At 41.3% G+C, this 24,377-nt stretch overlaps 1 protein-coding gene across 2 annotated transcripts in view; it reads right to left on the reverse strand.

Moving 5' to 3' along the window:
• cadm1a (cell adhesion molecule 1a) overlaps positions 1 to 24,377 on the reverse strand; it is a 300,521-nt gene that overhangs the window by 17,656 nt on the left and 258,488 nt on the right. The window contains exons 9-10 of one of the 2 annotated variants that reach the window (XM_066708341.1): positions 16,060 to 16,155; positions 8,201 to 8,233 (exon numbers count right to left, since the gene is read on the reverse strand). In XM_066708341.1, coding sequence (XP_066564438.1) covers positions 8,201 to 8,233; positions 16,060 to 16,155 — 129 coding nt within the window. The remainder of the gene's footprint in view (positions 1 to 8,200; positions 8,234 to 16,059; positions 16,156 to 24,377) is intronic. The other variant, XM_066708350.1, reaches the window with a different exon arrangement.

The following is a 24,377-nucleotide window of genomic DNA, read 5'->3' on the forward strand; positions in this document are numbered from 1 at the left end:
ATTCACCCGGTGAGCTGACCGCATTATTTCCTAAGCTCTACCCTTCCAGTCAACACAATCTGTTTCCCCTTTCCCCGTAATGCTTGTGTTGCTGTTGAGCTCGGTGTTAACCGAAGGTGAGCGGCTCGAGTTGGTGGTTAAAGTTAGTGTGTTTGCCACCTGCCCTCTGAAATTCATACACTATTACCCTCCTGTCCAGGCTGCAATCCAGCACTCCCCACTGCAGCCAGGCACTCTGCTCTTGTGCTGAAAGCGATCCTGTCTGGCACCCATGCGCCATGTATACTGATTAGTTTACATTTGCCTCGTAGCTTTCCAATATATTGTATTCCACTATTTATATATTTTTTCTTTCTTTCATTTTCTGTCTTTTTTCATGTTCTTTTCATTCATTTTCTTTTGTTTGCTTCTCCTTTCCTTCTTCGATTTCTCATTCTTTGCTTGATTTGGCTTTCAAAATGCATCATATGTGCTGCATATTGCAATGGGGGGTAATTAGGAAGTGTCCAGTTCCATGGGCCCAGGCATGGCTGGTGCAAGTCAGCAGTTTCTATCCTAAATTCCCTGCACCCCCCTGACCCCCATTTCCCAACACAAGCAATCACAACAGAGCTAATTATTTTTCTTTTCACCTCGCCAAAAAGCCAACTGTCCAAAAACACCACCAGGAATCATCCAGTTGGTGCGTATTATATTCTTTAAGACTCTAGCGGCGCCAGGATGTCCACTCAGGTAACTGTGGGAATGCTGTAAAAGTTGGACTTCCAGAGGTTTACAGATGGCTACCGGAATATTGTTTCTGTTGTAGTTGGTATCGCAGATCCGCAGATATTGCTAAGGGGAGCTTACTGTTTCGCTTACAACCTCAATCACATCCCTTATTATACTCCCTCTCAAAGGGGATCGTATGAGATGAGTCACTGAGTCACACTGCGCACCTTTTGGAAAAAACAAAACAAAGAAAAACAATCAAACAATGCGTTTCATAAATCAGGCTTTGAAAATCAAATTGCAACAGTTTCTTATCTTACGCCAATAATACTTAAAAGACTGCTGTGAGTTTTCGGATGTATTATAGTTTCCGTCCATTCGAGTTTGAATTGAATAGAAGAATGTCAAACACACACACACACACACAAACACACAACACCGCCACCACCACCACCACCAACAACAATCTACCACAGACACGTAGATCCATCACGAGATCTCTGGTCCTGTCAAGGATTCTGAGGGAGTGGATTTACCTCAAAACAGGGCAGGTAGGGGGCAAGAGAGGGCCTTGTCAGATGAGAACTAAGGGCAGCAGAGAAGAAATAGAAGAGTATGGGGTTGCCAGTGCTCGCTCACTCACTCATGCAAACACAGACACTTACCCCTCAGTTGTGCAGAGAGAACGCTTACAAAGACTAGACAAAACAAAACAGCAACACCAAAAAAAAGAAACAACCAACATCTGCTGGCAGACTCCTGCTACAGTCTGCTCTCGTGACTGTAGTATCATTATTGCCGCTGCTTCTGAATGCACAGCTTTTCCTTGCTGCTACGAGGGGCATCTGGCTCTCAGGAGGGGTAGTCCTCAGTGGCAGCAAGAGAAGCTGTTCTGGCACGCATCAGGCAACAGGAAGTCGGTGTTGCTCCCTGACCTTAATGTTAAATATTTAAATGCGGCATTAGTATGCAACCACTAATGAATCTTGACTATTCACAGAGGAGTAAGCTTTGAGTATCTCGGTCTCTGCGCGCTGCACATTACGCCTGCTCCCCGGTGCACTGCTCATTTGTTCTTCGTTAATCGCAGCTAATACACCATAAACCATTAACCAAACTCCACTGTTTACATATTTGTAAAGGCCAATTATCACATAACTTGAACAAGCTGTGAGGCCTTTGCTTCATTGTCGCCGTTTGGTTCGTTTATGTGTTTATTTACTTTGAGGGTGGGGTGGTTATTTCGTTTTATTTTACACCACATACAGGAAAGGTCTGTGCTTTGTGAATATCACCAAGGAATCTTAGCTTAGTCTTAAAAACTATGTTTGATGCGGGTCATTATGAAGGCACAACATGACTGTCAGGGCCGAGAAGGCGGCAGACGCAGAAAAAAAGAAAGATGGAAAAAACAAGCAAGGGAGAGGCAGAGTGACAGAGACAGAGAGAGTAAGAGAGAAAACAAGAGGGAATGGGTATGTTATCAGAAGGAAAAAGAGAAAGAGAAAATGAGGAAACAAAGAAAACACAAAAAAAAGTCGAAGAAGAGCCAAAGCCCAGAATGCATTAAACTGCGGTCTAAAAGAGAGATAAATGGGTTCCATTAAACAGAGCTTCTGTTGCTCCCTCCCTTGCCAGCATTTGAGGAGCTTCAGACAGCACCAACGTGTAGCCTGCAGCAGCGACAGACCGAAAGAGGAAGAAAAAAAAAAGAAACAGACAAAAAAAAAGACAAGAAAACTGGGGATGAAGGCATGAAGACAGTATAACAGGAGCTAAAGACAAAAGAGCTGCAGCAATGGCAGCTGGGGATATGGTTGTCCAAGTGATGGAACAGATTACTCACTCAAGTGGCTGACTCGTCTCCAAGCCTTTCAAACGGCAGCGGGTTGTTAGGTAGCGAGCCCTATCAAGATTGATGCCGTCTCTCCACAATTGTGAGATCAAGCTGTCTCGCCCTGTTTCGTTCCCCAGTAGGCTCCGCTCGGGGGGTGGGGGTGAGGGGGGTGGCAAGGATGGTTCGGGGACCTGCAGTTCACTTGTCTACCAGAGTATTCCACAGCGCCCCCCTAATTGGACGGGAGTCCCTCTCTGCCCCATAAATAGTCCTGTGGCCTTTGAGTAAACGCTCGGCTGCTGAACCCGCCCGCTAACTGAGCAGATTCGAGCTGAAGGAATAGGAGCACTCGAAGGAAATATACCTCAGAAATTTCATGGGGAAAAGGTCATAGAGAGAAAAAGGAGGGGGAGGGGGTTGCTGTAGCCCCTTCCCGAACAAAGAACAAACCACCACTGATTGACAGCAATGCTTTTGGAGAGAAATAAATAATGATATTAATCCATGTAACGTTATTTGCACGTTGCACAACTCTGGATGGAATGACAGAGCGCTGGCTCAAAGTGGGACTAGAGTGCTTATTATCCCACTAGCTCCATCCGCACGCCCAGCTCGCGTTCTGCAACAGAAGGTCAATTATCCTGCGCTCTCGCTGCTGAACTGACAGGGCATTGCGCGGTTCTGGCAGTGCCCTTTTCCTCTGCAGCAGCCCGCACAGGGAGCCCGGCACAGAAATCTGTCGCAGGCTGCAGATAGGCAGCAGCTAGCTAACCCGGAGCTACTGTACAATAATAATAATAATAATAATAATAATAATAATAATAATAATAATAATAATAATAATAAATCTGTTTAAAAAGCTGAACCTTTGCCTGTGACAGGTGAGGCTGCTATGTGAAGTGACCCTTTTAGTGTTTCTGAAAGGGGAACTGGTTTGTGCTGCACACATCAATACATGCATTCCTTTCTGCTCTGGCTGCAGTATAATGCTTATTTAAAGGTGTTTTCTGAGGGGGAAAAAAACCTGTAAGATCATGTACAGTACCAGCTGCCCACGGAGTAATGAGGATGGAAGTGTTGCAGGGGGAATGGAGGTTTTACATTTACGCCCATGTAATCCCCCCTGCTACCAATCACATCGTACCCTTCTCCCAATAGGATCAGCGCACTGTACTGTTCTGTCAAATGCTTTCGGAGACATTATTTAGCAAGTATTATTTCTGACTTTGTAGCTTTCCCTCATTAAGAATGCAGTGCCTTAGAAGTATGGTACTGTAAAAGATTCCTGACTGAGAAGGAGAGTGTACACACCCTGAAATACACATTTAATCCCAATCATTATTTATCTATCTCTTTAAGTTTATCTGTCTGTCTGTCTATCTGTCTTTGTCTATCCATTCCTCAATCTCTACACGAAACAGGTGTCTCCATCGTTTAAGGACTGCGCTCGGCACATGAAAAGACTGAGTGGTATGTAAGCGTGTCCCCCTAGGGCCACTTCCCTATATTGGAAAGGAACGTTGTTTACCGACACTGTAGCAAAGTGAGGAGAAAATGGAGGTGATGGAGCAAGCCATGCAAATGGGAGTACAGTGGTACTTGAAAACAGCTGTAATGTTTTCTCTCTGTGCATGCAGGGAATACAGATGACATGAAAGACAGAAATGATTTTTAGATTTTTCCCCCCTTAAGGATCATTAATGCTCGATGATTTCAAATACTATTTTTTTAAACCACAAGACAAACCCCCTTGGCCTCTCTTATTACTGTGTGCTACTTCAAGGCAGGCAGTTGGCATTATCTCCAACACCTATACATTACATTACCAGAAATTACATTTTTCGTATGTTGTGCTTGTGTGTGTGGTTCAAACACATGTGTAGGAGAGATACCAATTAAAGAATCAAGAGCTGCATTAGTGTTTGGGAAAAAATTAAATAATATTTTAGAACTGAAGTCCTTGTGCGCCATCGCAGTGGGGGCATCACCATGGCTACAGCTGTGCCGGAGCCAGTGAAGCAGCTAACAGTACAATTCTTGGTGTATGCAGCAGGTGTGCATCATTGGGAAAACTCAGTTAATATCAAACAGCCGCTCTTAAGAATGCATTTATTCGTCAAATACACCTTGATCCTGCTTTTGTTGTTTTTAAATATAGTTAACAACTCATTTATTTATCCTTCACAGCTTTCCATTGTGGAAATGCAGATTTTTTTTTTTTTACCCGATTTAATACTATGCATATGAAAGTCAAATGTTTATTTTTGAACTTTGACCCCCCCAGCGCACACCTCAGCGTGGGTTCACTCCTTCTCAGTAACACAGCCAGTGCCACCGGTGCGTGGCAAGATGAGGACCGCCCTCACAACTGTGCCCACAAAGTTCATCCAGCTGTGTATTTCTCCGTGGAAGGGTCTTATCCCCTGTGGCACCTCTGAATCTGAATTGGAAACCTCACTGCCACAAGACAAGTGGACCAGTATTTTAACCAAACTGAATTTGTTTAATCAAAATTTTCATTTAACTTTTTTATCACGAAAGAGTGAAGGTCAAAGAAAGTGTTTCTTTGAATGATTACTTTATGCTGTCAATAGCTTTTATTATATATTTGGCAGACACAAAATGATTTATGAAGGATAGAAGCCACACCTTTTTCTTGAGTATTTTCCCCTTCCATATTCTAACTTTATATATTTTGTGCAACTGAAACAGCTTCCATCTAGTTTAGAATATAAATCCTGCAAATAAAGTGAGTGAATATATATATATTTTTTAAATCTGGAGATAGCATTCCTCTGAGAATGCCTGGACATAATGTGTACTGAGTTTGAACATTGTGCTCTTGTAGTCCCTTGTTTGCAAGGCCGATCTTCAATTACCTGACTTTAACCATGCAGACAATGGATGTTGAACGTACAGTGCATTTGAAATGTTTGTCACATGAATGAATCTGCAATGAAATCGGGTGCACTAGGCAACTTACAGATTCAAAGCATTATTACTTGTAGAAAGTAGATGATGGGGGGAGGGGCGTGGGGGGGGCACAAAAATAAATACAAAACACGAATGCCAAAGATGAAAACCATTGAATTCTGAGGACAAGCCATACAGTGCAAACCATGCAACTGGAAAATAAATTGTCTGCCTCATTTACTGTAAAGAAAGCAAAGTGCTAGGTATGGATAATTCTGCTTCGAAAAACCCAGGACAACAATTAATATGACCTTAAACATAAATCCAGGTTCTTTGTGAATTTCGCAACGCGTGTTTGACAGAGACGCCGATATGTTGACAAGGGTTCGATCTGCATCAGCCAGGGATGGACATGAGATTGGGCCTGATGTGAGATGCACATTTCATGCTACACTGCTTGTGCTTCGGGGGAACTAATTTGATGAGCACTATCTGGTGAAGAACAGTGAAACACAACAAGTCTGAATTATTTCATTCTTATTTTCTCCTAACTCCACACACACCAACACACACAAAGCATGTGCGCCGTTTGACACAGCAGTGTGTTATTTAAATTCGTCACGGTTCCTGCTTTCCAAGACTTTCCTGCTTTTCTGCTCCCACTCAACCAAAATCTCTAGTTTTCCTGAACACTTTTGCTGGTTGCTAGGCTACATCAACTCCAAATCTGCACTCGCTGAAACACTTGGCGAGATGTCAACAGCAACGCGCACTCCACCACAGCCATTACCCAGAAAACAACCACTTTGTGCCGTGCCGGAAATATGACACATATGTATGACTCAAGGAGATTTTGAATGATATTTATCCAGCTAGTTTTGTCATACCTTGATTTATAACGTAATGTGTATGTGGCAGATGAAGGTATTTCCACACTTGTGAGATAAATATCACAGCTTACATAAAGCCTCCTCAGCCACCTCATACTTAGACAGTGGATTTCTAAGTATATATCAGAAACAGCATGCATTCATTTTCATGTCTGTCAAGTAAATCAAGTGCTTTTCAGTTCGGTGTTACATTCAGATGCTGTTGTAACTACCCTGAATGAAAAAGCACACACAGCAGCTATCCATTTTGTAGTGCAAAGTAGTTTCATGTTACAAATTGAATAAAATACACGTTGGGCCACATAACCGAATCGTTCAGAAGACGGGAGTCCAGTTCTTGGATGATTATAATCACTCATGATAATGCATAAATGAAATTTTCAGTTCATTATCAAGTTCCTTTTTTAAATCGACAGTGCCTTCTGGTATTTTAACAACCTCTCTGGCACCTTTTTTCTGTCTATTTGCCCAGGGGAATGACTTTCATGTAGTGGAGAGATCTTTGTTTAAACTGTAACAGAGGTTCATGTATTAAATAAGACTTGCGGTTTTGTTACAATTGAAAATTAGCATTTTTTTTGTAGTAAAGGTATTCGAGTGCCCTTCTGAAGATTTAATCAGCCACACCGTGTGTTTGTACAGTGCATCTAATTGAAAAGAATTATGCTATATGCGCAAAGATTTATGGGCTTTATTTTTGTGCCTGGTAATTATAATTCCAAAAGTAAAACCCTAATCTTACGGCAAATATAGCTTTCTGATAGCTGATCAAAAATTATTAAAATATAATCAGCAAGATAATGTAATAAAGGTTGACATTTAGAAGTAGGATCCCATCTTTGAATATGTAATTTGTAGGACAGGAAGTTTAAGCAATTAGCGCTGTCAATTTATCTCCTGCTTCATCTTGTGTACTCTTCTTGTGAAATCTGTTTGATATTTGAATAAAGAAATTAAGTCAATTTCAACAGAGACTTTACAGGCTGACAAGAACACAATACAATAAATCACAGCCAGACAAATATTTTGCAATTCGGCCGAGGTTAGCTTTGAATGGAACACCGCAATGAAACACAGGCAAAAGCACAGTCAGAGATGTGCATGAATCACATTTTAAGGTTTAAACGGGCGTACTGTTATGCTGGATATAGAGACCAAGTGTACAATTGATTAGTACCTGCTTTGTTATTTTGGTCCACGCTCTGGATCAATTACATTACACTGGCAGGCAAATGTCTAAAAGTCATGTGCATTGCAACCCTGCCTAATGAACTGCAATCACATACTTTAATTAAAAGCCCTAAGAGTCTCTTTTTCATGAGCATCTTTAACAAGGTAATTCGGAAACCCGTTCTGATTAAAAAAAAACAAGGGGGTGGGCGGTAATTATTCTGTCACAGATATAGTTATGTAGTGCAGAAGGCAATATGGGGAACTTAGTAGTAAAACTACTGCAGACCCATGCCTTTCTTCAGAAACTTTTTATCCAAAAGCTTGTGTTTTGTTGAAGGCTATGCAATAACAAAGAAGGCTCTTGGAGTGAAAGGGACAGAAGGGACTTGTCTGAACTAACAAGACATGTATGTATGGTTTATAGTGAGGAATAACAGCCTCAATAGGAAAAAAACAATGTCCAAGAATTATTGACCATCCGAATTCTGTTATAGTCCCAATGTAAGCAGGCACTGAGCTGATTTACTTCACTATCTGTATTTTGTTGCTGTTGATGTTGCTTATTGTTCCCCTATCTCTGCTACCACTAGTAAGAGAGCATAAAGCATTTTCTGTTTTAATCTGCCGGCTTATTCTGCCACAACAGCTTGGCTAGAAATAGAATCAGGATACCAACCGTGAGCTGCAGGCTCCGATGTCGGCGCAGTGTCTGAACGCACGGGGAGCAGAGGAGTGGAGGGAGAGAGGAAACAGGAGGAACAGCATGCAAAAAAAGGGAGAATGGAAAACAAAATTGAACAGATAAGATGTGAGAGGCAGGCATTTTAGAGAGACCAGTGCATGACAAAGACAACAAGTTAAGGAAATTAAATAAATAAAAAAACAAAAAAAGACCAATAGCAACAACTACAAGGACGAGAGCAACAACAAAATCAAAAGGCAGCGGCCCAGCTCTCGGTAGGGAGGAGAATGGCACTGACTCACACATTTCCCCACGCTTTGCTGGCCTGGAGGCGGGGGTAATAATGGGAGACTGGGATGGGGTCGCTCTTGCCCGCCTCTACCCCGTCCTTCCCTACGAATGATGCATCCTCTCTTACTCCTTCATAAAAATCAATGAGGAGTTTCTATTATTAGTATTTCTGCTCTACTCTTGAAGGGCTGCAGCCCTGATGGGTCCTCCTTAGTTATTTAGCTCTAATAATTATTTGATATAGTTGGTTTACTTAGACAATCCTTAAAAAACAGAACAGTATATATATATTACTACTATATATACTATATACATACAATGAAATGTACATTTCAATTATATCATGACTCTTTCAGCTGCAATAACTTGGCTTTCTAGTGTCACAGTCCCTGTCTGTATTGGTTCTTATCACTCAGAGGTATACACACATAAATAATGGCTGTCTGACAAAAATGACTTTTACAGTACCTCTAGGCATCAGATACTAACTTATGACCCCACAGTAAAACTAAAGATTTTTTTGTTATGTTCTTATTGTAAAACAAACTTTCCAAAATATAGTACACATGCTGTCAAGAATTCTGACACACTGACTGCAGGGTAAAGTTGTCTTTTTCTTTATTGTTTTTTGGAGAGACGAGAACTGAAAATTCTTGTTATTTTTATTTTTTTATTTTTTAGCATTTGATGACGTTGGATTTTCACCAACACTTTTTGGAACTAGAAGATGTTCAAATTGGCTTTGCACAGCTTCCACTGATCACGGCATATGAATGCAATGCCACAGAAACACGGCAGAGTGTTTTATTTTTTTAATGTGCTGCTCTTGGGTAGCACGAGTGGCCTTCACCGTGCTTTTGGGGAAATGTGTGATTTTCAGTCAGCGCTACCCTTCACCCACTGCGGATTGTTATACAGTCTTACACAGCTAATAACAGGAAAACAAAACCAAGCAGTTAGTAAATGTGAACAGCTGAGTTAATGCCATTGCACTTGTGTTTACTGGCACATCAATGGCACAATATTGAACAAGATGGAAGCATTGGGCTCACCTGAAAGAGTATGGACACTCCTCTTTATACCACCAGATACATTCAAAGCACTGTGTTTGGTCTTACTGTTGCCCAGACAACAACACTTACTTTGTCATTTTCCTTCACCTGACCCTGGTTTAATTACCTATTTAATAATGCATAAATACACAAGGGAGGAGTCAATGTGCATTCCTGATAGTTGGAAGAGGGTCAACATAAATAAATGAAGGCATTTTAGAATCAATAATATAGAAATAAACATTAAAAAAAAGAGTAGAAAAGGACAGGATCTGTTGAACACATTAAACAAATCAGATTTTTTTAGTTGTCCATCAGATTCTTGTTTGCTTTACATTCACTATTGCTCGGATGCCGATAAAGAGGCCATATACTTCGCCAGGCAACCAGGCAGGATAACGGCTCAGATGGGACGGGCACTTTCTCTCCTGTTCCCCTTTGGCAGGGAAAAGGGGTTTCTCTCGCAGCTCAGCCACTGTCTGAACCTTCATTCTACACTCACATGCAACCAATCGCTGCGGGGCTGCAAATGTGAAAGAGGAGGCGGTGTGGTGTGGGGGGAATCTCTGTCTCTCTCTACTTCTCATTACCTCTCTCTCTGGGCTTCTCTTTCTCTCTCCGGGTTTAAGTTTAGGACCAGTTCACATCGGTTCATGGTAACCAGGTTAGAATAAAATCCAATCCATCGCATCCTGCCTTGCCTGTCCAGCGGAGCGCCCTGCTCGTCGGCACAGAAGGCAGGGATCAAGGAAAGGCTGTAACATAGCTACTTGGGCTTTCCAACGGCCCCATGTTGGAAGGTCTAACCATTAAGCACCCTCTCATTGATTTCAACCTACCACTAGGGGCATAGAGCTCAGGATGCTATGTTCGTTTTTAGCTTGACTAGGGAGCGGAACTCACAGTGTGGACATTCTGGATCGGCTCCTATGCTTGAGGTGAAGGGTTAGGAAAAGGAATGGAAAATAAATAAATCCACACAGAGCCTGGCTTTGGTCCTGCTTCCCACAGTCTTTTCCTCACTTTAAATTATTAGCACAAAGTGCAGAAGTGAGCCCCCACTGCCTGGCAGACACATAACAGCAGCAGCCAGAGAAGAGGGGAGTGGGCAGCGCCCCCCCACCCCGCTGCAGAGTAATAGCATGTGTCTTCTGGGTATGGAGACCTTGGCATGCTCTCAGTGTGATGATAACTTCATAAAAACGACTTGGCACAAATTTATGGCAGGGGATTACACTTTCAGAAGAGTTACCAGTCCGAAATCTTAAATACCACGAGAAACAAATCGGTCTCCAGTGCACACATAAAGGCGGTTTGAAGACTCTGTCACCACAGAGGGCATAGTCTCTCTTTCTCCCCCAGTCACAGATAGGTAGGGTCCCCAATCACCCACTGACCCGTTGAGTGTCTTGTGTCTCAAATGCTTTAGTGACTGCAAGACTGAATTAGGAAGAATAAGAAGATAGACGCATGGCCAAGAGGGCTCCTTCAGAAAGTGTACTTCCATCGAACACACAGAACGCTGAATTCCTTTATTGGACTGAAATTGTGTGTGTGTCTTTCATCCCTCCTGGCCCCCTCCCGCTCCTTGCATTAATAACTCCTGACTTTGCCCATTACACAAGACCGGCCACCTGGATCAATGAAAATAATCTTCAAATGATTATGTGACAATTTCCCTGCTTCAAACAGTGGACTTCATGTGGCATGCATGTGAGCCACTTAGACACAGATTAATGTCTAATACGAGAGACCACGACGGGGCCAAAGCAGCAGCCGAAGTTAGTGGGGATTGGGGGGGGGGGTCCTTGATTAGTAAGGGCTAAACAATACAACAGAAACTAAGATCCATTTTGCTAATTAAATGCTAAATAATTGATTTTCAATCATGGGCAAGCTGTTATTTCTGTGCTAACTCTAAATTACTAAGTCTCAGGATTCACAAAGGTCAGGCAACTGATGAGCAATCACGATCTCCTGTCCCTTCTTGTATAGGGGGGAATTAAAGAGGACCAGAGGCACCATCTAGGAGAAGACGTTCCCCACGCTGTTGTTTTGACTGAGTTTGCCGAAGAGAGGGGTCTGGAGCTGAGAGACACTGTAGGCTGTAGACAGAAATGCCATTCAGCATTCAGTGCAGTGCAAAGGACCCACATCAGAGATCTACTCCTGTCATTGGAGACGGTACAAGTCCAGGGTAACGATTCAAGGCATCACAGTCTACAAAGATTTAGTGTGCATAAGGATCTAACTTTCTATACTGTATTAGCTGCCCAAAAACTTGAAATGAAGTAATTAAAATGATGTACACTAATACTATCAATACTATAACTAACATCATTTTTTGGCAGAATGTTATATTGAGCCTCTGTGAAAAGATTTTAGGAGCATGTTGACAAATACCAAAAAATCTAAATAGGTGATGGATTAATTGGCCTATAGTAGTTTGAAGCAGTTTTTTAACATGGTACAAAAAAACAACCAAAAAATTAAAAACTCAAGGCATGCCTGGTTTCCTTGACATCGATTTGCTTTGACATACAGGCTTAGAAACATGTTAGCCCTTTCATGAAAAAATGCAGGGCGACAATACTCAAGTTTGAAATGGAGAAGAAGAAAAAAAAAAAACTCTGTAGTGCAGATTATACAGCAGTGCTTTTATAATGTTTTTTCCATCTACTCTGAGTCATCAGAGTACAATCAGGGCACTAATAACAATATAAAAAATAACCCAGTACATTGTGGATTATATACAAGAGGGTTTCTGTGTCTGCATCATACTAAGTACAGTAAATCCGACCTGAAAGTCTGTATCGGCTGTGTATCGTACTACTGCAGTTGCTGTTTTCCCTGTGGTAATGCTGTTGACCTTTCGAAAATCTGCCTTTTCCAGTGAAGGTACTATCTCTCTGTCAGTTGCATATCTCGCCAGTTATTGGACAGGGAACGGAACTGACTCTGCCATCATGCCATTCCTACTATTTATTTTATCGTATCGCATTTTGTTTTCAAAATCACTTTCCCAAGTGGCGTTAATACTATTACGGCAACTCAAGGATTTTTATTTAGAGGTCAAACGAACTCCTTTCGATTCCACTTCACGGGTTTTCATAAATTGCATGTGATTGAAATAAAGATCACAATTAAACACGTGTTCAATTAAGTCTCTATGTTTCACTAATGGAGATCCAGATTTGAGTCACGGCAGACTGTACCTGTGTTTAACCTCTGCTTTGACGTGTAAGTGTAATTTGCACTGAGACAGAATAAAAACCTCAATATGACGGCATGCTATTGGGAGTGATGTAGAATGACTATGTGGATCGAAAGATGGATATTAAATAATCTACATTTGCTGGAAGGATAATTATTAAGCTTTTTTCAAGTCTAAGTGGAAATAACACACAATTTTCATTCTTATCATTAAACTTAATTTCCTGTGCTATGCTAGCGCCAAACTACAGTATTTTTTTTTTCCTTTTGCAGAACAGTTTGCATCATTGGTTCAGCTTTCATTGTGAACATAAAGAGCATATACCTCTGTCTACAGAGAAACCTCTTTGCTCACAATGTACGAATTAAAGCAAGTTTTCTGAGACTCTATTTAATTGGGAACTGATGTTGAATCAAGATGTGCCGAAGGAAAATATGAAGAGATGTCAATAGCAAAGCAATGTAAATCAGAGTGAGGCACAGGGGTCGAGAAATCAGAAAACAAAAATTAAAAAACAGCAGGTGAGGAGTCTGAATGTTAGAACCTGCAAACATGTAACCGATTTCTCAATGATTTATATAATTATATAAACCACCTCTCCACATTGTCCTTTCCCTTGAACGACCGGAGAAACGCAACGTCTCTGGGCTCAATCAAAGTGCTTGCCTGGGACGAAAGTTGCATTTGCACAGCAGCTCACGTTGCCAGCAAGCTAAGGGGGGACTTTGGGACCACTCGTTTCGCTTTTATATTTTTATGAACAGAGGGAGTTCAAGTCTTTGCTCAAAACCACAAAATCTATATATATATATAAAAAAAAAGCACGCTTATAAATATCGATATACATCCATTTCGAAGCTGTGTTTAGCAGAAAAAGCAATACAAATAGGAATTAATGACATCTGTCCCTGATGCGAATCGTGGTGAGAGGGGACCTTCCATTTAGCCATTTATTTTGCAGTATAAATGGCAATTTAGTCATCTCTAAATGTCACCTCCTGCAGCTGTTAAGCACTTTAGCCCTGTGTTGGGCTTTAATAGATTTTTTAAAAGTGCAGTATACCCTATTCCATTTCTCTTATAGCCAGTTTATCAAAAATGTATTAAATTTCTAAGTGGCCTCTACCTCCCTGCACTGATGAATTCATTTGGCACTCATGATCTATAACCATAAGCTATATGTGAATAAATGGAATCAGCATTCGAAAGGTATTATGGGTTTAAAGAGCTGCTTTATATATATATACACACACACACACACACACACAGAAAGAAATATAATTTTCTAAGGAAGGGAAAGGGGAGGAAGGGGACTCCTAAAATCTATACGGATTTTTGCTGCAACTATGTATTAAAAAGCACTAACACTGAGTATGTGTACTGAAATGGGCCTGTTATATGCAATACATTGAGTTAATGCTAAATGGTGCCTACCTAAGGCATCGTTTTATTTCTCCTTTACATGTATTTCAGTAAGAAGTACTCCTTTAAATTCATATAAATATGGATGCCTTTGGCCAGCTGCCACACTCAGTAGGAAGAGCTAAGATATCCTGAGACTGAGATTCACAACAACTCTCTATCAATTAGCTCCACAAAGGAAAATTTAAGGAAGCTTGAAACCCAAATTCCAGGGTAATCTTAAAAGAGCGAAAAGCTCAGTTGCAAAAAAATAAAAATATATATATCTATGCAGTTTTAACACATCTGCTCATATTGCTTCGGCTGTTAAAGAGATGTGTTCTCTTGGTTCAGACCCTGAAGAACTTCTGAACCCGTTCATTCCAATGCCGTAGCTCCGAGGACGTCAGCCTTCATGCGTGTGGGCGGCCGGTCCTGCGGGGCCTCTGTCTGTCTGACGCCTACGCCGCTGGAGGACTGACAGGCAGCAGGCACTCCCATCGCATCGAGGTTCACAGGGAGCCCTTTGTCTGGCAGCTGAGAGTGAGTTCAGACAGACAGCGACCCGGAGGACTCGCCTCCTGCACTAACGCAAGCTGACATCTTGAAAGAGGGCGTGTTACACTTGTGAGTTGAAGAAAATGACACGCTCTGAACAATGCAAAAAATATATAAATACAATAATAATGGAAGGCAATTTACTCAAACAGCCAAAACAACATGTGGTAGAGTATGAGGGTATGTTTTCTCAGAAGACTGCTATTTGCCCCTTAAAATTATGGCACATAATCAGCCTTTCTTAGATTGAAGTGTGTGTATGTTTAAGATGCATAGTGGTAAAGATATTGTATATCTTCCTATCTAAATCCTGTGGGGGCACAGATATGTTATTTATTACAATTTTAAAATGTCTTTCAAGTTATCAACTGTTGACCACAATCGGCAAACAAATCAGAACTTCCAAGAACTTCCCAAACACTAAGCAGTCAACACTGCAAACAATACCAGGGATGTCTTATATTTCTGTCATGCTACTGCTAGTACTACAGTGGGACTGGAGAAGAAAAGGATTTATATGCAATTACACAGTGAAATCAGACATTATTTCATAGTGAAAAAATGCAGCAAATTTGCCGAGTCTACTTACCAGCCTCACTTGTTAAATACATACACAAAGAGCCATCTAAAACTACAGGGAAACAGAAGGAACAGTGCAAGCAGCCATTCTGTCCTTTCGCTAGAGCAAGCACAGCACCCAAGATGCGCTGCACTACAGAGAGGTGTGATAGACACAGGCCCAAATCCACAACACCTCCAACTGAGGTAAAAGTGCTGATGAAACAGGAGCACGCGCACACACCAACACACTCGTCACACTCACCTGGCCAAATGTGCTCCTGATAGCATTCTCTACTGGACCACTGCCCCCCCCCCACATACACACACTCCCCCCTCCAAAACATTATGTCATTGTTACCCATCAGGAAACACAATAGGGTGCTGTAATCCGTCACTCGGACAGCATAGGAAACAGCAAGATCCTGAAAAGATTGTGCAGCAGGGCAACGGTGCTAAATTTGGAATGATCAAATATGTGACGTGAATCGGTTTTGACAGGCCGCGTTCACCCCGCTGCACTGTGAGCGAGCAATACCTCTTGTGGAGCTCGAATATCTTTATCGGCCATAGGATCTTATCAGGTGTGAGCTGCTTGCTGTCTGTCTGTCTCTCTCTCACTCTGACACACACACACACACACACACACACACACACACACACACACACACACACACATAAGAACACAAATACCCAGTTTCTTAACAGGAAAAAATAAGAAATAAATAAAAGGAGAGAGGTGAGGGAAAGAAACCCAGGGTTGGCATGGGATACTGTACCTGCGCCGGTAACTGGAATGGTGGTGGAGGTGGTGGTGGTTGTGGTGGTAGAGGTGGTGGTGGTTGTTGTGGGAATAGGGGTAGTTGTGAGAGCATCTGGGTGGGAAAAAACAAACAAACATGACACACAGAGAAAAACAAATAATAAATAAATAATGAAAAAGTAAAATGAAAGAAGCAACACAAGGGAGTATGTAGTTATGATGGGCTTTTTATGTTTTTTGCGTGTCTTATACACCAACACACACACACGCACACACTCACACACTCACTCTTACACACTGAAGAAGCCAATATCAACGTGGGAAGAGTGATATATACATATGTGTGTGTGTGCGTATGTGTATTAAAAGAAGCCCTAGCCCATATATTCAGTGACATCACAACACAACTGAAAAGGAAAGCAGCAATAACAATAATTTAAGAAACATAAAACAAAATAATAAATCATACATTTAGAAAGTGACACTTTCTAAGCACAGGGAACGATAAACAGTGTGGGGGTTACAGTGTCAGGTCCTGCACTCTGCATGAGGTGTCTGCAGGGGGAGACATGGCCATGACTTGTACTAGAGGGTTCTGTAGTATTCCAGTCAAATGGGTGTCTTTCCTCAGACAAAATTAAATACAGAGAGAGAAAGGAAGAGAGAGAGATTGTGCTTTTGAGTCACCTAAAGAAGATGTCTGTAATTAGGAAAAGATAAAAAGCTCAGGGTCAAAGGAATCTCTGAAATCTGTGACATTTTTGCATTGGCAAGGCCCCAGTCCCATGATGCAATCGACTTGCAATACAGCTGCCGCAGTGCCGTACCCTGGTGTCAGTGTGACTGTGGAAGTGCCATGCAGAAGTCCAGTTAGAGCAATGCCCAGGGAGCGAGGGATAGTTCTTGAAGAGGGCACACAAATTAGTAAATTAATACTTGAAAACATATAAATAAATAAACAACCAAAGAACTAACTAACTAAATAAATAACAAACAAAAAAACTAAAGTTTGTTGCTGTGACAGCAGACATAAGTGATCTGAATATTTGCCCGTATCTCGCAGACAAACATCGAGCCCCTGCTGGGGTTAACTGACTGAACATCAGCAGCAGATGAAATTGGCTCTCTCTCTCTCTTCGGAGCCGTTTGCTTTATTGTCCTTGCTGCATCAAAACAACTCAGTGGGAGCCAAAACACTTCCAAAACTAATGATAAAATATAAAGGAAATGATAATGTCACTGGAAAATGGGGATTCTGAACAACATCTTCTGACAGGCGTCCTTTAAAGGGATGTCACGCCTTAAGACAGATTGCCGCTCGCTCTGAAATTTTAATGTCCATCCATAAAAATTGTGCATGCATGGCAGTACCTAATACAAACATTAAAACAGGATGAGGCACTCGCACTGATCTGGCACATCATAATTTTGTGAGATTTATTTACAGGCTCTGAAGAGTCCGATCTCTCTAGATTACAAGGGCAGAAGACGGGGTTTGTATTCCCAGTCAACTCCCACTTTACTTTAGCGCCTGTATTGGAACCGCTGCTGGAGAGAAGACAGGAGCCACAGTGATGTGAAATTCTCACGGCTGTGTGCCCTGCTAACCTTCCCTTACCTGTTCCCATGACTGCAGCATATATCAGGCTTTATTGTTTTTTTAATATTTTGTTTTATGTACCCACCACTAAAAATGCTATGTACAAAAAAGTGTTATGCGATTTCCTTTAGCCATCCATTTGTGCCTTCCTCTGAGGGTTTCTTACAATATTCCAGGACATTATGAAATTCTCTGGATGCTGGCCGTTTAATTTTATATATATATTTTTTATAACACAGGGCCCTGCTAGGCTTAAACTTAATGGAAGTTCAGATATGATTGTCAACAAGAAAAAGTAGGATATTTAGTGTGAATGAGACCAGCAAAGATGCTGACATCTTCGATTGGGGTGGTAATTTTTCACTAAATTGTACTGCAGCTGCCAGTGCTGAAGGCTGAAAAACAAATTCCCTAATAAAAAATAATTTTAAAAGGGCCTGGAGCTAAAAGTCAGGATATCCATTGGTTTCTCTGAGGACTGTCTGTAAAGGCTACTTATTTGGTTATAGTTCCATCATATATATATATATATATATATATATATATATATATATATATATATTTATGCTATTTCAGATTCCAGAAGAAGCAGATTATGCAATAAGAAAGATGAAAAATGGAAAAGCTCCTGGAGAGAGGCTGGAGAAGCAATGTAGAAAAATCTTGCAAAACTTGTCAAATCTTGCAAAACAAAAGTGTCTCAAGATTAAACAAATAGCAGATAAGTGGAACAACACAACTGTCCTTCTCCTTTACAACAGAGGAGACAAAGAAGATCTGAAGAACTATCCCATCCCATCTTATACAAAGATATTTACACATCGCCTCAAGACACCCTGTACTCTGCCCAACCAAGAGAACAAGCAGGATTCAGAAGTGGATACCAGTTGTCAGAGAAGTATTGGAAAGATGCAGAGAATATGAACTTCCTCTGTGACCGGGCTTTGTTGACTACAAGAAAGCATTGCATTCACTATATACAAACTCAATCAACAGGGCTCTAAGAAATCAAAACATTGAGAAACCTATATAACTCTTATTAAATATATCTTCAACAATGCTACATGAACAATCCGACTCCACCAAGACACTGACAAGATCAAGATCAGCAAAGGAGTGTCAAGGAAACACAATCCGGGAAGACAAATTGGCAAACTGAGCTTATTTTAACAACTTACAATTTGCCGATGATATCATCATATTTGTAAAAACAATGCTATGATTGCATTCACAAATAATACGTTTGAGAAGATATACCTTTAACTCTTTTGGCAAGCCTTGGCAAGAAAAGGCATCAATACAGAGCTCCTCTTGATGACTAGAGATTACCTAGAGCACACAGTAAGTGCTTGTGTAATGTTATTGACTAATTACACATACACCTGTTGGCTGGTACTTCATGTATACATCGTCTCTGAAAAGCACTCTGCGGCAGTTTTGCCAAGGGCGCACGACTACATACAGATTAAATGACAGAGATGGCCTGAGATATATTTCCAGGTTCAAACTCAAAATGGTGCAAATCTGGAGGACGCACCGGCGAGTGTATGTTTCGGGAGATGCGTATATGCTGTTTTCGTCTCTCCTGCGCTAGTGCAAGGATGGTAGGTTTGAGTCGAGAAGAGCAGCAGCGGGCAACTCTAAATGTAAGAGGTGAGAGAAGAAAAGAACAGAAACACGCCTTGTGAGAGGATCTGATGGGAAGCCTGTGGCTCTGTCTCTGTGTGTGTACTTCCATAAACCTCTTTTATAGATCACTCCTTGACAGCCAAGTTGTCACCTGTCCTAAACCACGGAGATTCATAGTCAACAGCGTCACAGTGCTCGTGTTTTCTAGACTTCCAGGGGACCACTTCAGTCTTGACCACTCCAGTCACAGGTCGGGGCACAGACCAGACAGGTCGACTTTGAGCTGGCAATGGATTTACTGATGCACTAAAACAATGGGCAGCCTCTCGTTGCCCCCTGCAAACGGATAGTACTCTTAAATAGCCATCTCTTTAAAAAAAGGCCAAGTGAGTCACGTCTTATTCCCAATTGAAAGCATGTAAATACAGCCCAATATGCATCACTCTCAGTCTGAACTCAAGTCTCACATTGTTTGCAGCCATGTAGCTGCTTTGAACCTTAATGGCCGTTAGAAGCGGCTTGTTTTTCTTTTCTTCAGGCTGGAGCCAAATGAAAATCTTCATCTGCGGCATCAGTTATTTCCATGCCAGAAATAACTATCCAATTAGAATAATATTATTTGAGCACCATTACTGGGGAGTGTTGTCGTACTAAACAAGCAAATGCAATTTTAAACATTTAAATTGACTGGTGAGATGGAAAAACACACTTTTAGATCTGCAGCGTTTTGCTATTCCAATTTAGATTGATTAGCCAAAATCATAATGCGCCTGAAGCGATTTCTCATTGGTTAATTAATCTGAGATTGGAAGTAAATTTGTTCTATGGCAACATGCCTTAGTAATCATGTCAAGATACCAGCCTGGGCCAAGAAAAGATAAGCAATCAAATATTGTCTTTTCATTTTTTTCTCTCCTTTATATAGTGGGCTTTACTGCAAGATGTGTGGCCACCAGGAGATCCAGGTAAAACAGCTAGATCTTACCGTGGTTGTAAACTGTGAATACTCCTGTCTGAGATAGAACAGATGTCTGGAGTCGACAGTGTCATTAAGCTCATTAAAAACTCGCCGTGGTAAAATATGGTGCTATTTTGCTAAACAAATCTGATAAAACAAATTTTAAATGTATTCCCTTCATAAAAAAATAAAAAAAATATTATCAAAGCTTTGGAGCTGATTGACTTTCAAATTCTTGAGGGTTCCCCAGCGTCATATAGGTGTGTTGACTGAGGCTGATTCTGAATCATTGCCACCATTTGGATCCTAATGAGGAGACTCATTAAACCTGTATGTGGCTGACAGAATACCTCCCTTAAGGCCCATACTGTACTGCAGACTCCCTGGAATGGATAATGCAGGATGAGAAGTTAAAGCAAACTCTTTTAATGTTTGCAGTTATTCTTTTCCCCATAGGCTTGAATAAGGATATTCTTGTATCTGCAATTCAAACACAGAAGCTGCCGATTGGGATGCCGGCTCTAGAGTGAGGCGATAAAAGCTTTAACCTGGATCGCCTTAAGTAGCACAGAGGGGATTGTTAACGTATAACTGCCACCCAGGAAAGCCACATAAAAAACAATCAGGCTAATGGGCCACGCACTACAGGGTGTAACTACTGATTGTCAATTTCAGGAGGAGTGGCTAGGCTGCCAAATTTAGATCTATGTACAAGAATGTCCTTTTCTCGTGCCATTCACAAAAAATAAATAAAAAACCTGGTATTTAATCTGGTATTTGTTTGTGCTGTAGAAGTATGAAAGAAAGAAGGACATGTATCCATGTTATCCTCCATTAAAAGCCAACTGAGGCCTTGCAGTGGATTGAACCACATTTTGGAGAATGAATGATCTGGGTGGAAAGGCAGGTGGGTGCTGGACTGGTGTAGAAACAATCACCTGTTTCTATGGGAACCATCACCTTAATCTTGATAGTCTTACATTAACCATCTTAATTCTTTAAAGAAACACAGATAGCTTGGGGTGCTTCCACAGAAGGAAACCTTGGCCTCAGACCTTTTGGATTTTTGCTCTCTGGTGCCTACACCTGCTTTATAATGACTGCACTGTGTGTGATGGCTCACATCAGTCAAGACCGGCATCCCAGGTCACAGTAGAGAGCTGATCATGACAACAGTTATGGATGGGTCACATGCAGTGAGAGACAATGGATAAACATATGGACATGAGACAACTTGAAATAAGATTACAAGAGCCCTATATAGGTACCATTTTTGATGAACGTCAGTTTTCAAAGTCTGCATGGGTGGCGATTTCAGGCCTACATCTTGACACCCATTTCACTCCGGAAGTAGCACTGGCCCTCCCTAACAGACAGTGTAACCCTGTACACTTTTCCCTTCTGCCCGAAAAAACACAGGGATCAGTACTAGGGCCTTTGCTTTTTCTAATCTATATTAATGATCTGGACTCTGGGATAGTTTGCAAACTTGTCAAATTTGCCGATGAAACAAAAATAGGTGGCTCAGCAGATACAATCTCGGCAGCACAGGCTATTTAAAGGGACTTAGATAATGTTCAGTTGTGTGCCGACACCTGGCAGATGAAATTCAATGTGGACAAGTGCAAGGTATTACATGCAGGTAACAAAAATATCCACTATAATTACACTATGGGAGGAATAGAACTAGATGAAGTATCGCATGAGAAAGACCTAGGAGTCTATGTGGACTCCTCACTTTCTCCATCCAAACAATGTGGGGAAGCAAAAAAAAAGGCAAACAGAATGCTAGGGTATATTGTCAAAAGTGTAGAATTGAGAACAAGGGCAGTGATGTTCAGACTGTACAATGCACTAGTTAGAGCTCATCTGGATACTGTGTACAGTTCTGGGCTCCACACTTCAAGAAAGATATCGCTGCTCTAGAGGCAGTTCAGAGGAGAGCAACCAGACTTATTCCAGGTCTGAAGGGAAAGTCCTACTGAGAGACTGAGGAACTGAACCTTTTCACCCTGGAACAGAGGAGACTATGTGGGGACTTGATCCAAGTCTTCAAAATCATGAAGGGCATCGACCACATCAAACCAGAGGAGCTTTTCCAGATCAGCAGGGATACACGCACCCGGGGACACAAATTGGGCTACAAGGCATTCAAAACGGAAAACAGGAGACACAAATTTACACAGAGAGTCGTCACAGTCTGGAAAAAACTCCCCAGTGATGTGGTAGATGCTGAAAATTTGGGAACATTTAAAAATAGACTGGATAGGATCCTCGGATCACTTAGATATTAATGGACACCAAACGAGCACGATGGGTCAAATGGCCCCCTCTCGTTTGTAAACTTTCTTATGTTCTTATGTTCTAACACAATTACAACTGCAGCCTAAAAAAAGGGATGCCTTATTTATATCAAATGTCATTATAATAACACAAAGAATTATAACAGACTAATAGAAAGAACTCAAAGGCGTCTCTCATATCGTTATAGCTAACAAAAGGATTAACACACAATAAAATAAAAAGACACATTACAAAATGCAGACAGATAATGACCACATTATTGGTGCCCAGCTAGCCTCCTCTGTCTGGTCTGGGCCTGTGGGGAGCAGCCAAGCTTTGCACAGATAGCAAGTACAATCTGCCAGCTGCATCTTATGACACCCAAGATAGATGGTCTCTTTCAAGTCTCTTTTGCCAATTAAGAAAAAAAAAACAAGAACTGAGAAATAACAGATATTTCTGGCTGAGTTAATGACAGAGAGGCCAATTAAAATCCCTAGGCACACCTGCAGCAATAATTCTTCTCTGAGAGTCCAAGAAAGAAGTACGACTTAATAAACATATGCTATAAATAAGTATTAAAAAAATAAAATAAATTAGGAGAGCATATTACAATAATTAAGGAAATTAATATTGTTATATTACAAATGATGAAATATTCCAATTTGGATAGCTGCCTGTGTAAGTGTGTTTGTGGACATCACTGCAAAACCAAGATCTTCAAAAGATTTTTGTTTATACTGAGATTAAGTTATATACACAGAATCTGACCCTTCCTCACCAACTACTCGACTCAGCTGCTCGTCCAGTCACTGGTCCTCTCCCGCCTGGACCACTGCAACTCCCTCCTGGCCGGCCTGCCTGCAACTACTACCTGCCCACTCCAGCAAATCCAGAGCTCTGCGGCTCGTCTGGTATTCTCTCTGCCCCGATTCACACACACTACTCCACTGCTCCGCTCCCTCCACTGGCTCCCGATACCGGCACACATTCAGTTCAAGACATTGACTCTCACCTACCGCTGTCTCGACCACACTGCACCTAGCTACATTTAGACCCTCGTCTCTCCATACATCCCCCCCAGACTGCTGTGGTCTTCCGGTGCCAGAAGACTAAGTCTGCCTCCTCTCCACTCCCCTTCTTCCAGAGCCGCTCCTTCTCATCCCTGGCCCCTAAGCGGTGGAACAACCTTCCCATTGAAGTCTCTGAACTCCTTCCGGCGATTACTCAAGACACATCTTTTCAGATTGTACTTGTAATTTAGTAATTTACTCAGCTGTAAGATAGCCCTTATACAATGCTTTGTCATACTACTTGCCTTGCTTTACTAGTACTCGTATTGTTTATTTTGATTTCCCATATGCTCCTTTTCCCCTGGCCCTTGACTGTGACCTAACATCTTGTCTACAATTATCAGTTTTTACAATCTAGGATGTAAGACCTTATATATTGTTTACTCTATATCTTGTATACACTTGTGTAAACTGGAATTCGTAAAATGTATTATGCCTTGAATTGCACTGTATCATTGCACTTTGTATTGCTCTTATATTGTGTAAGTCACCCTGGACAAGGGCCTCTGCTAAGAAATAAATAATAATAATAATAATAATAATAATAATAATAATAATAATAATAAAAAATAAATTATCCAATTATTGCTGAGCAACTGAATCCATCCAGCCAATAGGCCTCTGGCAGTGTAAAACGGTCACAATGACCTTGATTCCCCATTGAGAAAATTAAGTTCACAAGGTGCCATCTCTAACGATGCTGATCGAGAGATCCAAGAGAGATCCAGATTCCCAAAAGCATTGTAAAATCGACTGCTTCTTAGTAGGGGGATTGAGAGACTGCACCATTC

This window comes from Amia ocellicauda, chromosome 1 (assembly GCF_036373705.1).
Source record: "Amia ocellicauda isolate fAmiCal2 chromosome 1, fAmiCal2.hap1, whole genome shotgun sequence".
NCBI classification, from domain to species: domain Eukaryota; kingdom Metazoa; phylum Chordata; class Actinopteri; order Amiiformes; family Amiidae; genus Amia; species Amia ocellicauda.